This window comes from Pezoporus wallicus, unplaced genomic scaffold, assembly GCF_028554395.1.
Source record: "Pezoporus wallicus isolate ANWC-B61680 ecotype Strahan unplaced genomic scaffold, APGP_CSIRO_Pwel_v1 contig_5069, whole genome shotgun sequence".
NCBI classification, from domain to species: domain Eukaryota; kingdom Metazoa; phylum Chordata; class Aves; order Psittaciformes; family Psittacidae; genus Pezoporus; species Pezoporus wallicus.
In genome coordinates this window covers 2,225,176-2,241,377 of record NW_026642361.1, presented here as the reverse complement: position 1 = coordinate 2,241,377, position 16,202 = coordinate 2,225,176, and the positions used below count along the sequence as shown (strand labels likewise).

General features: G+C 37.9%; 1 protein-coding gene across 4 annotated transcripts in view; it reads left to right on the top strand.

Moving 5' to 3' along the window:
* The window catches only part of TMTC2 (transmembrane O-mannosyltransferase targeting cadherins 2), a 256,741-nt gene that overhangs the window by 75,519 nt on the left and 165,020 nt on the right, over positions 1-16,202 (top strand). Inside the window, exon 1 of one of the 4 annotated variants that reach the window (XM_057429506.1) lies at positions 13,295-13,396. The exons of the other annotated variants lie outside the window; for them this stretch is intronic. Coding sequence (XP_057285489.1) covers positions 13,392-13,396 — 5 coding nt within the window. The 5' untranslated portion in view covers positions 13,295-13,391. Of the gene's footprint in view, positions 1-13,294; positions 13,397-16,202 lie in introns of those variants that run through there. 4 annotated transcript variants of the gene reach the window in all.

The window sequence follows — 16,202 nt, the reverse complement described above, 5'->3', positions numbered from 1 at the left end:
CCAGCTTTATAAAATAGTCATTCTCTTTCATGGGGTCTAATTTGCCTTTGGCAGAACAGCTTCCCAACTCTCTGCATGGGTTGTGCTGTGAACCCATGCATAAGTGCATGTTTGTTGTGTGAATGGATGCCTTTTTCCCTGGATGCTGCTTCCATGGAATGATGTGTTAGACTTTTATGTCAGACTGGAGATACTTGCTTTTGTATAAAATCATTTGAGTAAAAGTCCTTTAGAGCTAATATAGGAAGTAATTGAACAGAGATGCCTTTGCGGTTTATTCAGATAGTACTGAGCTGCAACTTCTTTCATAGCCTGAATAGAGAGGAAAGGAATAAACATCAGAGAAAGTTAAAAAAAAAAAAAAAGGCAGTTTTCAGAAGAGTTACAGACATAATTCAAGCTGATAGCTAAAAAGATTGTGAGAAAGTAAGGGAGTTAGTACTGATAGATTCTGCTTACAAATGCAGATCATTAGGATAGGTAGTTATCTGCACACACTCTGTATTGCTTTCAGTACATTTAATTGTTGTAACTGGAAAGCCTTTGCACTACCCCACCTGCTGCTTTTTACAGACAGTCCTTAAACGTAATGAAATATGTAGTGATCTTGTTTTCGTGCTTGCAAAGATTTTTGTGTACCATCTTACTTGGGTTGCCATAAAAACGTTTCAAGTGAGTGGCGAAACATGAGCGTTTCAGATAGTTGCCTTGGAAAGGGGCAAACAAGATTTCTTTTTCCAACAATAAAAGTGACATTTTGGTATTCTACATAATGTAGTCCAATATTTACAAATAAGGTGTCTATATGTGAATAAAGAATCCTATAGATACAGGGCTTGTGTACCTACAGGCAGGCAGGGGATATACTTGCTCAGTACCAACAACTTCCAAACTTATACCAAGTAAACCAGAGTTTAAAGACATTCATGGTTTACACGCTGACATACTTTGTTATTGTATTGGTCATAATCATAAGCACAGAGTAGCAGCTCCTGCATTATATATGGTATTTTTAAGGCCTTTAACCTACTTTATGTGCTATGAAGACACAAGGAGTCTTTGAAAGGAGAATTTGGCATGAAACGTGATTATTTGTAAAGCAAGCTGATTCATCGCTGGTCTTTCATTTTTCATTCTGCTAGGCTATTCATAAATCCAGATCTTTCTGAAGCTAATTAATTGTCAAAAATCACATTTCCATCAGTGAAGCAAGATCCAGATATGCACTTCCACTTAAATCTTAAAAGCTCTTTTACATATCTTTTCAGTTTTTGTGCCCGGAAAGGTTGTTCAATACAAATATTAACACCTAATATTTTTCTTCCATGACTATTATGTTTGCTTAGGTAATAAGTAGAATTTTATTCTCCTCCACCCACAACAGAAGAAAGAAAATTCTCAAATGGGATCCTCTGTGGTGATGAGTGCCTTCAGCACAGAGCTCAAGTGTAGATCCAAGCACTGAGCTGCTATTTTTCTTTTCAACTGGAGAAAAATGTATGATGTCTTAGTGATATTATTCGTACGCTTCCCACTAGTGATGTAATCCTTCTCCATTCCATCAAAATAATGTCTTCCAAAGAAAACATATAAAGGAAAAAGGGAGGAGGTAGAACTATTTATAATTATTTTCATTTGTCAAGCAAGTTAGTGCTTGTTCTGTCTTGTGCTTGAAAATGTGTTCTCCCATTAACAGTGCTCATATACCCACATCACAAGCCCCTCACTGTCTTTGTAATAATCATCCTTAGAGCAAGGTAAATGACTTTTTTTTTTTTTTATTATTTTTATTGCTCTTCTACAGATGGGGAATTACTGGTCAAGAAGTTTTTTTAAAGTTAGATCCCCAAAGAATTTCTCTGTGTATTTCAGTGATTTCAGTAGGTGCTAAAATTCTGGCAATTGAGTTATGTGACGCCACCAAGGCTAGAGTTGCATTTCCTTTGCTTGAGGTGGCCATGGCAAACGGTACTGACAGGTACTGACCCTTTGAGGTATGTTTCATTAGACCACAGAGATACATTTGGCAAAGCCATCTCCAAAAGCTCCTCCAACCTATGTGGCTTCTGTTGGTCTTTGGGATGTGGAGAGATAATTTCCTGCTTTTCCAGATGGTTCAGTGTGACCTGGAGCTGCAGCAATCAGCTGATATCAGGAGACAACCTTAGCGCTCATCTCTATAACAAAATGTACAGCATGTATTATTTAAGCAGTGAACCGGCAACAAATGAAATAGTTTTCTTGTTTGTCACAGAACCTTAATTAATAAAATCTGACTCAAAGTGAGCAAGCCTCCCCCTAGGCACATCATTGTGATTAGATATTTGAAAGAACTGGTTTCATTATTTGTTGTTGTTGTTACAATCATCATATTTTTGGTCCTAGAATTACATTCTTGCTTTCAAGAATCCTAAAAGTCTGAAAACTTACAGAGGAAGGAAGGAATGCTATACTGTTATTTGCTCACATTGTTCTTTATGTCTGTAACTCACAGAGGTTTTATTTATTCCTTCTGGTTACTTGCTGCTTTGTTCCATGCCTGTTGATATCTTTAAAAGGAGACCAAGGGTGAAGTAAGCATTGACTGGGGATAAACTGCTTCAGTAGAAGGGTCTGAAGCTCTTTGACTTGTCTTTTGGGGGCAGGCGTTGCAAAAAGCCTGAGGCAGATGCACTAAACTATTGCTACTGTCAGAACAGTAACATTATTCAATCAACTTAAAAATAAAATATTTGCATTAAAATACATGGACTCCATATAGATTTTAAAATGTGTTGATTTTTATAAATGATGTTGCAAAGTGAACTTATTTTTAGCTTAATAACATAAAAGTCTTATCAGTGAACAGCTAGCTTTTGGGGTTCAAATATCTTCAATTTTTCAAGTATTTTTATTTTTTAATTGTATGCATGCGTAATGACAGTGGAAAGCAATTGAGTAATGTAGTACTGAGGGGAGTATACTAGCTGTAGTATTTTAGGAATAGTCTAATTGCCATTAGAATATGGTAACCACTCCACATTCTCAAATGACTTAGACAAGCAATCTACTTTATTCATCCTTTTTTAAGGGAAATTTTACTCTGAAAATTAATCTGGCTGTGTTCAGTGCTGTTATTTGCCATTCTTGGACCTATATTCTGACTGTAGTTAACAGTGTTCCTTTTGACAGATGATGATTGGGACATAAATGTGAGAAGACCCTGGAGACTTGGCGGTGCCAATAACGTGGGACCTATCAGAAGTAGTGGACTTAGGCTGTAGAAATCAGGTGGATAAATAGTGTTGCTATTGGGAACAGGTAGCAGAGTTCATGGCTTGTCTGAGTAGTGATGGCAGGACTTCAGTGTGTATTCAGATGTCGTTTTAGTTTTGGGCCCCTAAACCAACATCTCACTGACCGCTATTGCCTCTTAAGAATATAAAACTCACTGGTGGTGAAAGTTGCTACTAAAGTCTTAAGAACAGAAATGATGTTCTGAAATGAAGTCATGACTCTTTAATGTTACTGTTGAAGCCAAGCATCTGGAACTAGAGATTTAAGTGAAATGTGAATGCCAGGAACCCTTTTCTCATGCAACAGCATCAAACTTTGACATTACTGTAGTGAAGGACCAGACATTTGAACTCTGAAATGTATCAAACTCTGCAGAGTGTAAAAAGGCCTGTTTGTGTAGTCTGGAGTGGTAGCAGAGAGAATTGTGCTGATTTTCTACCGATCTTATGCGCACATATACAGGGTATGTTTTTTCTTCTTTTAATGCTAATTTGAATGTGTGAACTGCTAAGTGTAGCTTCAGACCAGCTTGTTCAGTGAAGCTCATTATTACACAGCTGTGAGAAGTTTAAATTTAGGTATGCTTCTGTGCAGACACCAGTACATTTACTGATCTCTGCAGGAAATAACAGTGACGAAGTTCACTAATACCTCTATCTTCTGTGTACATATATGGAATAAAAGCCTTCACACCGGGATCAGCGTGAATCTTCTTGTTATTCCAGCAAAGTATTTATGCTCAGATATCTATTCTTAAGTAAGTTCACCTGGTTTTAGTAGATCATATTAAATTTTAATTGTATACTTGAATACTGTCATGGAATAAACTATCTTGCAAGAGGGTAAAAAAAATCAACCAAACCAACTTGTATAAATGGTACATAGTGGAGTTGCTTTTTAACCTGTCTTTGTTGGGAAGCATGGCTAGGTTGAAGGCCATTGAAAAGAAGGTGGGACAGTTTGTATAATACCTATTGTTGGTCCTTTTCATGAAAATAATTTATAAAATCGTAGAATAGAATAGAATCATAGAACAGTTAGGGTTGGAAAGGACCTTAAGATCATCTAGTTCCAACCCCCCTGCCATGGGCAGGGACACCTCACACTAAACCATATCACCCAAGGCCAGGTCCAACATGGTATTGAACACCGCCAGGGATGGAGCATTCACAACCTCCCTGGGCAACCTATTCCAGTGCCTCACCACCCTCACAGGAAAGAATTTCCTCCATATATCCGATCTAAACTTCCCCTGTTTAAGTTTTAACCCGTTAGCCCTTGTCCTATCACTACAGTCTCTAATGAAGAGTCCCTCTCCAGCATCCCTATAGGCCCCCTTCAGATACTGGAAGGCTGCTATGAGGTCTCCACGCAGCCTTCTCTTCTCCAGGCTGAACAGCCCCAACTTTCTCAGTCTGCCTTCATACGGGAGGTGCTCCAGTCCCCTGATCATCCTTGTGGCCCTTCTCTGGACTTGTTCCAACAGTTCCATGTCCTTTTTCTGTTGAGGACACCAGAACTGCACACAATGCTCCAGGTGAGGTCTCACAAGAGCAGAGTAGAGGGGCAGGATCACCTCCTTTGACCTGCTGGTCACGCTCCTTTTGATGCAGCCCAGGATACGGTTGGCTTTCTGGGCTGTGGGCGCACACTGAAGCCGGCTCATGTTCATTTTCTCATTGACCAACACCCTCAAGTCCTTCTCCGCAGGGCTGCTCTGAATCTGTTCTCTGCCCAACCTGTAGCTGTGCCTGGGATTGCTCTGACCCAGGTGTAGGACCTTGCACTTGGCATGGTTAAACTTCATGAGGTTGGCATCAGCCCACCTCACAAGCATGTCGAAGTCCCTCTGGATGGCATTCCTTCCCTCCAGCCTATCAACTGAACCACACAGCTTGGCGTCATTGGCAAACTTGCTGAGGGTGCACTCAATCCCCACTGTCCATGCCAGTTATTGTCCAAGAATTGGCAGTGCTGTCCGAAAGTGATGTTCTCTAACTGTACAGTTTAATGCAAGGTTGATAAACTTAATTCTGTTCTTGATTTTATTATGGATAAAGGAATCTTTTTCACATTGGCAATGGTTATGTAGGTTCTGTATAGTAGGGTCAGTGCAGCCCCACATGTGCTTTTATTCTAGGTGGCCTTTTTACTTTTTAGAACCTAGAAATTTTTACAGCAGTGTAAAAACAAAACAACATCATGCTGTACAGAGACTGGGGGTACAGGGAAAGGAGAAGATACTGAGGAGCTGTTACAGGAACTGCTTTTTCTACTGCAATGAGGTTTTTGGGATGCTAGCTTTTTTTTTTTTTCCCTTTTCCTTTTGTTATTCAGCTAATAATTGTTGACCTTTAGAACGTGATTCAAAGTTCACAGTAGTTAAAGCAATTTCATTGCCCTCTATGGCTTTTTGGGTCACAGCAGCAGAAAAGGCACTCAGACTTCTTGCCCTTTCATTTGGGAGCTGTGATTTTATGTGGGCTTCCTGTTCCTGCAAGATGATTGTTTTGAGTTGGCTTCATTCAGAATCGATTTCAGAAACAACAAGCTGAGGCTATCCATGCTTTCAGTGTGCTATTCAGTGTGTGTTAGGCTATTTGTAGACAGTCCGTGAACTTTAAAAATATAAAATGCTTACATTCGGTATGCTGAATGGGGGTTCAGCTAAACTGCTTTCAATAACATTAACTGAATGCCTCTAATATTTACATAGTATTTTACACTTTTGAAATGCTGTACTAACATTAATTAATTTTCAAAACAACCCTGTAGAGTAATGTAGGTGAGAAACTTGGTGGCTAAATACCCATCAGCAGCCCTGAGAATGTCCCCAGGAGGGTTTAACAAAATGACTGAACACGGGCGTTCTAAATTAAATGCCAGTTTCATTTAGTTTAATTTGCTAGCTCTAACTTTTGTTTGTGCAGAACAGTAGATGACTGTGCTTGCTTTTAAGACTTCTGGCACTACTGGGCATAATGGGACAGTAGTATGAAAGAAACAATTTCACATTTCTTTGCTTCCCTCTCCCTTTCCCACCTCCCCCCCCCAGTTATTTATGGGGTTTGTGGTGCCTACAGAGGGACACTGGAAGGTGTGAAGTTCATACTTATGTTAAAAAAAACAACATAAAATAACTATGTGCTTTATGTAGAAAAAAAGAGGGGTGCGTATTTACAACAGATCACAATCAGATTTAAAAGCTGTCTCATCTGCATTTAGGAGCAAGATTTCAGAACTTGGCATGAAGAAATTCTTAGACTATTAAAAGCTGACATCATCTAAAAGGGCAGATTATTAGAAATTTTGATCGCTTGCTTAATAGAGTGTTTAAGTGGTTAGAGCCAATGCTGCATAATGTAAATCAACACTTGGTGAAAGGGGGCAGAACCTCAATCACTCTAACTCCAACTATCAGCAAGGAAAAAAACATTGTTTTCCTGTAAATTGATTAATTTCTAAATTATTACAGCATCTGTTAAAGCTCAACCAACCCTTACCCCACCTTCATAAACTGACCAGTAGCACAAAGTAGGGTAAAAATTAAAAACTAAGAAAATTGCTGTTCCTTTTATTTATGCTACAATGTCTTTGCTTTTTTGCTATTAAGGAAAATATGAGGGGGAAAATCCTCTCTTCTAGAATGGAAAGGGAAAACTCTGTCGAATGCTTAGTTTCAGCTAGTCAGGCCCTTACTTTTCTTAAACTGTACTGTTTCTAAGATGAAGACTTTTTCCTATAAATATTAAAAATGTTACTATAGCTGGTAATTCTCTGCAGAGCAAGAGAATATCAAAGGCAGTTACATACTGATACTTTTTGTTTAGATTTATTTAAGACATCTTGGGCTGAGGAAGTCACTGTGTAATTTATCTGGAAAAGGTTTTCCAACACACAATTTCTTTTCCTTTCAAGCTCTTCTGTGAATCTCGCAGCCACTTCCTCCTCTGTTTCTAAAGGCGCTCAGGAGCGCTATGAAGTGTAGCATCATTTTGTTGATTAGAAAGAAGTTTTACATATGGTTATTTCTCAATGGTTTTGCAAGGAAGAAAAATGGCACAAAGGCATCTTCCTGCACTTTATGTAATTTTGCCCATTTTCAGAGCAAGCTTTAGCTTCATGAGAGCTATCAGAACCTCAGGGCTTATTCAAAATGGCTAAATTGGGAAATTATGCTGAGGGAAAGAAATATGTGCGTTTGTGGCTGCATACGTGTGTGTGGCTTTTCTTGTAGACCAGCTAATTTCACTCAGTGGGGTAATCAAGCCTGAAAAAGAGAGATGGAAACTTTCTTTTAAAAGTAAGTAATTAAAAATATCAAGTAAGTGAAAAAAAGAAATCAAGAACATTTATTCGATGGCGCTGGTAATTTGATAAGGACCCTCATGTATTTGGACAACTTAATGGATTTGTATTGATATTTCATTTCTTTAGTAGGGGGAAAGTAATTGTGTTAATTACTGTGTGATTATTTATTTTTTTCTCCAAATAAAAACCCAATATGGTTTAGTAATCCTACATTCTTAGATGGAAATGGGAGAACACAGAAGCCGAGAGGAAAAAAAAAAAGCTGGAGAAGGGAGACATGTCTTCTAATGTGATTGGGAAATGTTAAAAGGTTTGGCTACTTAGAGCAGAGCAGATCTGAAATGTTACAGCAGCAAAATACTTGAGGCTCTGAAACTATAATTCCCAAAATTACAGTGCTGAAAGCCAGTTTGTGCCATTATAGTATTTAATGGTTTTGTGCATGAAAGCGTCATTTACAAGAAAAAAATGTTACTGAATATTGGATTCCTGCTGCTGCTGTAATTATCTTCCTTTGGATTATCTTTGTTTGGCTAGATGACTCTTAAAAAAAGAAAATCAGTCAATAAAGCATCATTCATATAAAACAGATTCTTTACAGGAGTATTCGTCTTGGAATGCCTGAATTTTTATTTATACTTACCACTTTATCCTATGAGCTGAAGATCTCTCAGAAACCTAATCAGTTGGACTTTTTCTCCGAATGCTAATTTCTAGTGGCTGTTCAGTTATTGTACCTTTCCCTAGAAATCATAGCTAGGATACTGTGAATATTTCAGTTGTTTGGATTTTAAAGAAAAAAAAGTGTTCAAGTTATTTTTCTGTAAGACAAGATCTCTTTTACTCTTGAAGAGAAGTTGACAGATTACACAGTGTTAATGGCAAAACAAGGAGACGTGATCTTGCGTCATGATATCGTCTTGGCAGTGAATATTGAAGTCTTAAAGAGGATTTCTGTCATCTGACCATAACTATGCTTCCAAAAGGGCTAAGTGGCTGCTTAAAAAATAAACCATGTCGCTTTACTGAGAGTGTTGAAAAGTGGTGCTCTCTGTCTTTATGATTCTAGCTCTTATGTCAGTTTTACTTCTGCTAGCCCTGTAGAGCAGGTGCAGTCATGGGAGGCTGAACAGGTTCATACGTTAGCTTGAGAATTGCTAATGAAGTTCCAGTTACCAAATTCTTCCTGCAAATTAAAAGCGTAGCACAGTTTCACCTTGTTAATGTTGCTGTTTAATATTCTGCTTTGCCTTTTAATTTCTAATGAATCTGCTTGTTGCTCCAAAGCCTTACTCTTATTTTTATGTTCAGCTCAAGATTGTTGTCCTGTACATTAATTTCGAGTGTTATTGTTTTGGTCACAGTTTTTCTGTGCGCGTCCTCTTGAGGTCTGTAAATGTTTGGCACTGCATTATAGAAAATTTCATGGCAGTTGGAATTTGCCCACCAAACTTTTGCTTCTATGTTATGGCAATATAGGCTTCAAAGCAGATCCCTGATTGGTTCTGTGGAGCTAAAGAGTAGTAACTTTTTTTTTGGTCTGAGCACATTTGATCTGGATTAGAAGACTGTAAACCTAGAACCAAACAGTTGTTTTCACTTTTGCTTTTCCAAGAAGAAATGCTCTTTAATTTCTGGTTAAATGACACATAACTAAATAGGAGGTGTGATTGCAGCCATCACTATGGACTAAAACTTCTGTTTCATAGTAGGAAACAGGCCATGCTTGAGGACCTGAAAAAGGAACATAAAGGGGTTTGTCATCAGTGGGTAGCTGTAAGTTTGTCAAACATGGATTGCTTGAGGCAGTCATTCTTTTTACCTGATTTCTGTCCCTATTAGGTCCAGCATAGGAAATCCTAACAGAAGGGTGAGAACGATGAAGGTATGTCAGACTGCTTTTAGAGAGAGATGCTGTCATAACACAGATGTTCTAGGACTGGAATCCAGTGGCTGTGTGAGAAAAGTAGGGGCAGACACAAACTGGCTTCCCTGAATTGTAGTTCCAGGTAACAACCTCACAGTCCTTTCCCATCTTGTCTTTCCTTCTCCTCCCAAATAAGTCATGCGTTCAATGAAGGGAACGGAGGAATTTATTCAGGATTAGTTCTGGGATGAGGGATGGGATTTCAGAGTTCAAGGAAGAAGGTGGGAACAAAGCAGTGGCTGGATTCTGCCACAGTTCAGCCCGATGGGAACATGCAAGATTCATTGCACTTGTGCTGTTCTGCAAAATTAAGCCTCTTCATTAGAAACATTGTAACAAAAATCCCCACTTTCTGTCTTTGGCCTCAGCAGGTAAAATGAGTACCAAAGTGGTGCTAGGTAGATCTTTCAGAAGAGCTAAAAGTGCCTGATTTTAGGAAAGCAGTTTCAATACAATAAGGATTTCACTTTTCTTTGAGGAGCTTCTTGATATCTGATCCAATGAATCATAATAACCTCTGACAATCTCTGCAATATAAAGCTTTGCACCATCTTCTTCACTGTAAATCCATACCTGTAAAAATAGGTCAGATGTTATTACTAGTAAGTGAATTGTTCTTTCTGAGTTGTTGCAACTTCTCTAGTGGAGTATTTCTGACTATATTCAGAGTTTGTCCACTTAAGCAAAGCTTTTTATATCAATGCTAAGTAGGCAAGCCACTGAAATTCCCATGAAATATGTACAAAATATACTTGTACATAGAGAGAGATCTTTCTGTATTTGTGAGAGTTTCAAAAGTGTCATGGAGACATGCCAGTCTTTGAATACCCTATTCATTTTGTCTATCAAGTCACTCTCCTAAAGCTGAGGAGTAATTTATGTGCGTATATCAGCACCAATGACCAGATTTCTTTGTCTTCTTTCCAGTCCTGGATATCTGGGAGCAAATACTTAGACCTGATCTGAAAGGCAGGAATAAAAAGGGCTCTGCAGTTACAACCCCAATTTGTATGGGAGTTTGTACATCACACCAATGAAGTTCTTCATCTCCCACAATTGAAAAAAGGAAAAAAAAACTATGCTTGTAATTTCCTAGTAGAAAAAAAACAGAAGCCTAAAACTAAAAAGCCTAATTATAATTAATTCAAAAGGTTTTCTGCAGAAGCTAGTGGCAGTGATTTGCATAAATTTTCATTAAGTTGAATAATATATTTTCTTCAAGATCTATTAAACAAGCTTTAATCAGTTGAGCTTGAAAAACATCACCGTGAAACTTCAGTTTGAAAGTAATTACACAGCATCTAAAATAAGTTCTGAAAAATTGCAAAAACGTATCCAAGAGACATCAGCATCCTTCAGACAGTAAGAAGCCATGTAATAAATACCAAGAGGAAGGGTGGATTGTTGTTGCTGGCTCTAAGTTCATTCCACAAAGATGAAACATGCCTGGTGGGAAGGAAGCCTCGCGCCGCCAGCACAGTGGGATGTCATACTGGAGTGAGGTATCTGCAAACTAGTGTTTGTGCTAGTTTCTAGAAGAGAACACTATGAACTGGCAGGTATGCTACAAGCTGCAGTATCTTCCACTTCTACCTTATGTAGTGGATACCTTACATTGATTTATGTATGCAATCTAAACATTTTTGTGTATTTCTATCCACTTTTACTTTTCAGGATTAATTCGGATGCAGTCTTTCAGATCATGTGTTCTAACAGGTTGAATGTGTTGCGTTTACCTGTTGTTTAATGAAGAGCTTTCCCTTCTGAGTTAGTCCATTTGGTGACAGGAGCTGTGTGAAATTCAGTTTAGAGTAACCATTAACTTGTTTTAGCAATCTTTCGAGTGCCAGGAAAGGTGGAGTGACAGAACTTGGAGTTTCTGCTGTTCTTGGCAGTGCTTTTCTCTTTGTTGTTTTTTTTTTTTTGTTTTTTGTTTGTTTGTTTGTTTTTTTTTTTAAGGCTATAAGGAAATGAGCACTTAAGAAAAATCTACTAATAAATAATAATTGTGTTTCATTAGTTGATTTTTTACTATCGCTGAGAGGTGCCCTGGGTTCCTTCCTTGGCATTTAGTGAGTAGTCATGCTTTGATACCCTTTTCTGTTGCAGGAGCCAAATTTAAATCTTTCGAGGTTAGCACTGAATCAACTTTCTACAGCAGCAGTTCCTAAATTGCAGTGTATGTATATACACACTTGTGTAATTTATGACTGTTCAAAGTGGTAGTTGGTCAGGCTGGAACTGGTACTGCCGGAATTGTGGTAATCCGTGCCAATCTTTATTGTGGTACCCAGTCAAAGAAAAAAATCCGAATTTGGTTCCTGTTTTAGAGCTTTTTGCTTGCTACTTTCTTTTGTTTGATGTGTAGAATCTAAAATATAGAGATGGGGCCATGAATTCCAGGATGGATGAGGATGACTACTATTAGCAAGTTCTAAAAACTTTTTTCTCTTTATCTGTATCAATTTAACTCTTGATGTCTTTGAGAGAGACCTTTTATAGTAATAAGCACTACCACTGGCAAGAAAATAGAGCAGTAAGTATAGCTTTTGTGTTATGCATGCTAGCAAGTTTGACTCATTTTCTCCTGCTCCTGAAGCATATCATTTTTTCCTTGTGATTTTGTCTTATTTGTGAGAGCTCAACTGTACACGTAGAAATAGTGTAAGTTTGTAGCTTCTGAATGAAAATTCAATTAATGATTACTTTTGTGGGTCTGGAGCCCAGATTGAGAAATTGTTTGCTAATTTAGTAGCAAGGTGTCCTTAAGACTGCTGGCAAGTGCCAGTTATTTCTGAATATTCAAATCAGAATTTGTTTCTAAAGTCCCCACATCACTGTGGTATTTGTGATTATGTTAGTCAGTTGTTAAGCTTCTTTTTGTGACCCTGGAGAAGAAAGGGAAAATAGGTTCTTTATTTTTAAAATTTATCTTACAGTATGGTGACCTGAAGTACTTTGTTTTCTGATAATTGTCACCATTATTTCTCATTTTATTATATGCGACAGTTTCTGGTTTACTGTGTATTTCTTTTGGCTTTGTAACAGCATTTAGGTTCTTTATCTTATTATTATCTTATTATTGTAATTAAACTGCACATTAAAATATCTTCAGATAAACTATGTTTTGATTTTTATTCCCGTTAACTTCATTTTCTGATGCTTTTACATCTTGTTTAAAGAGGTAGCATCCCAAGGCGGAGTGGTGTATGCTAAGATTTGGCTGAATAGCTCCTTTAAATATTTTGGGAGGTCTAGAAGTGATGGGTGGCCCAAAACCCAAAGTCACCATTCTATTCAAATAAACACATAAAGAAAGTATGTGCAAGACCTTTAACTTTTACAGGAGCTTGGCTGTGTGCCATACTTCTGACTTAATGGAATGTCTGATTTCAGGGTTGCCTTGGGCCACAACCATGAATAAGCATATATATCTCTGAGGTCATTGAAACTAATTTTATTATTTTCATAGCTATTGGAAATAAGTCACTTGGCTTGATTTATGCATAAAATCACAGAATATCAGTTCAGAGAAGTAGCCTTTAATTTAAAACTTTCATCTGTTTTGTTGGCCTGTAATATTAAAATAACAGCAGCCTGTGTCTCTAAAATAGTATTTTATCTTTCTCACTAGTTGAAGATTAAGCATTCACTGTAAGTTTGGGGTTCAAGGTGAACATCTTCATGTGAAACGAACCTCACAATCGGCACTGGTGCAGTTCCCACTTAGACTCAGTCCAGTTTCCAGGGTAGGACTTTCAACTCATTAGCCTCTCACGAGCCAGGAGCTGCCTCTGTTCCACGCTAATTTCTACAGGCTCTTATCTTACAGCCTAGAGTTGAGAAGGAACTAAAGGGGGTGATGAAGTTGATTTGAATGAGGTACGTATGTGTGGCTGATTACATACACCATCTGGATAAATACTTCTGAAATAGCTGGATAGCAATAACTTACTATCTGAATGTTTCTTCAGATTTCATTAAAAGCACCTGGCAGTCTACCCTGAAATCTTCATATGCCTTGGGTGCTACACTGTCTTAGTGGATGGGATGTGTGGGTTAGATATCTGTATTATTTCTTGGCTGCGTGTCATAATTCATTTCTCAGTGTCTTTCTGTGTACCACAACATGTTAGAAACCTGGGAAATTTATGATGCATACACAGCACTGTTTTATTCCAAATAACTAATTTCCTGTGGTGAGAAATGTCTTGAATTCCTGATTACTTTGTAGCAAGATCAGTGCAGAGCCCTAGAAAAAAAGAAGTAAGTCTTGTAGAGCAGAAACAGCTTATTCTTTATGTTACTCTATGTTGGTTTTATTATGCAGAAATAAATGCATCCTGCTGTTTTATATGGTCTGTCAAACTATAATTTTTTTCATTAAACTTTCAGTGGCTTGTAATGCCACGGGGGACAGCAAAGAGGGAGCCTGAAGAAGTAACCTTCCCCAGCTTTGTAGGTAATAGGTATGCACTATGTTTTATGTAAATATTCTAATGGATAGTTGCTTCTTAGGAAAAAGAAAGAAAAGGGCATTACAATACTCGTCAATACTCTTTCTTAAATGACATTATACAACACATGCAGATCTCTAGTAGAAAAGAGACTTGGTTCAAGCTCAGGTGCATGAAGTTGAAACTTCTCTTCAAGGTGGAATTGTGTCACATCTTTCTTTATTTTTCACATCCTTACGTGAGAATCTGGGACACTTGAAGAGAATACATTAGCCTTGTCAACAAATGCAACAACACAGTACCCACTGTTTTTCTCCTTCTGAAGTCTGAAACTGCTGACTGACCGTTCCAGGCAGTCTGTTTTCTGGTTTGTTTGGGTCACCTTCATTGCACTGAGCTGCATGTGTTTCCCTTAATCAACCCATGTTTTTTTCCACCCATGTTTGATATGTCTTTTTATTGTGATCTCAAACAGTCCTCTTCTGAACAGAGAATGCAAAATTATCACTGTCCATTAGCACTGCTGGAATTTTGAGAGATGACTGACAGTTTCTTAATAAAATAGTGTACATGAATTTTTTCCTGACAAAGCATTTCTGTGTTTGATGTAGAGTACTGAAAGAAGCAAACTGTTCACTTTTTTAAAGCTTTCATAAAACTTTGTGTTCCATCAGCTTTCTTCTATAGGTCTTTTTAGGTTGAACTTATAGCTGTCATTGTCTAAAGGCCAGAGTTAAGAAATACCATAACCTTTTGTGGTGCTTGGGTTTCTTGGCTACAAGGAAAAATGCAGTCCTCTGTTGTGCTGCTGTCAAGGATAGTTGGACTTAAACGTTACTGTAGGGAACTTAAGCCTAGTAGTTAAATATTGGTTTGATCTTCCAGTAGATCTTCAGACCTTTTAGAAGGATGCTTCTTAGGAAAGTTAAAGCTGCTTAAAAAAAGTAAAATACATAAAATGGCATGCAAATACCTAGTGGGAAAATTGCAGGTGGTTGGCTTGCACAGAATTGGAGAGACTTGAAAATCTGGCACTGTTTCAGTTCAATGCTGTCTGCTTCTTGTAGTTCAGCTTGAGTTGACTTTGTTGTAATGGTAGTGTCAGGAATGTTGATCAGGTGTGTGATTCTGGTAATGGCTTCCGTTTACCTGAATTGCTGTCTGTGATCCTTTTGACTTACTGCCTGATTCTCAACAGCTGCTGTAAAATATAGAAATACATGGTTTCTGATTGTTTTGGTTTTATGCTTGGAAGTCTAAAAAGTCTACTGAAAGGCTATAACAGCTTATGCCAATTGCAGTTGGTTAGAAAAATGTGGATTAATGCTAATGTAACAGAAATCAGAATCTGATCCTATGTGAACTGATAAAATAATTCAACTAATTTGTCATTTCCTGCCTTTTTAGCTCAGTCTTAGACAGCATCCAGTACAATCCTTGAGAGTATGCTTAGTGTGGACTTGCATGTAACAGCAGCTGTAATAGCCCATGTTTTCATTTACATAATAACTGTGAATTAGCCTTTTCTGTGTCACTCCAAACAGTTACCTACTAACAAGGTGCTCTTAACCAAGGAATTAAGAAAAAAAATATTTTAAACACTGCTATGGTTTCATTTTCTAGTGTTTCACAGTTGCTATGACATGCCACAAAACTTGGTTTTCTGTAGTGACTCCATGCATCTGGACAAGCTGTTGAGGCACAGAGAGGAAACAAATCATTAAAACTCATTTCAACTCTTTTAAACTAGAAGAGGGTAGATTTGGATTAGGTATTAGGAAGAAGTTCCTTATGGTGAAGGTGGTGAGGCACTGGAACAGGTTGCTCAGAGAAGTTTTGACTGCCCCATCCCTGGAGGTTTTCAAGTCCAGGTTTGATGGGGCTTTGAGGAACCCAGTCTAGTGAAAGGTTTCCCAGCCTATGGCAGGGGGGTTGGAACTAGATGACCTTTAAGGTCCCTTCCAACCAAAACCATTCTAGGATTCTATGACTTTAACCTTTTTTGTTAGAATCAACATGTTCCAAATGGGTGGGTGCCAGTCTGCTCTATTGAAGCACTTTTATGAAGGGCATCCAACAGTGTTCCTGTAAAGAAGTTGGACAGCTGGAAAAAACATAGTTCATCCAGCCAGGACTATGCTGAGCTGTCACTCTATTCATTAGAAGTCATTACTCATCTTTGTGAAACCAAATATTGTTAATTATCTGGGTTGTTCTACTTTTTGAGAGAA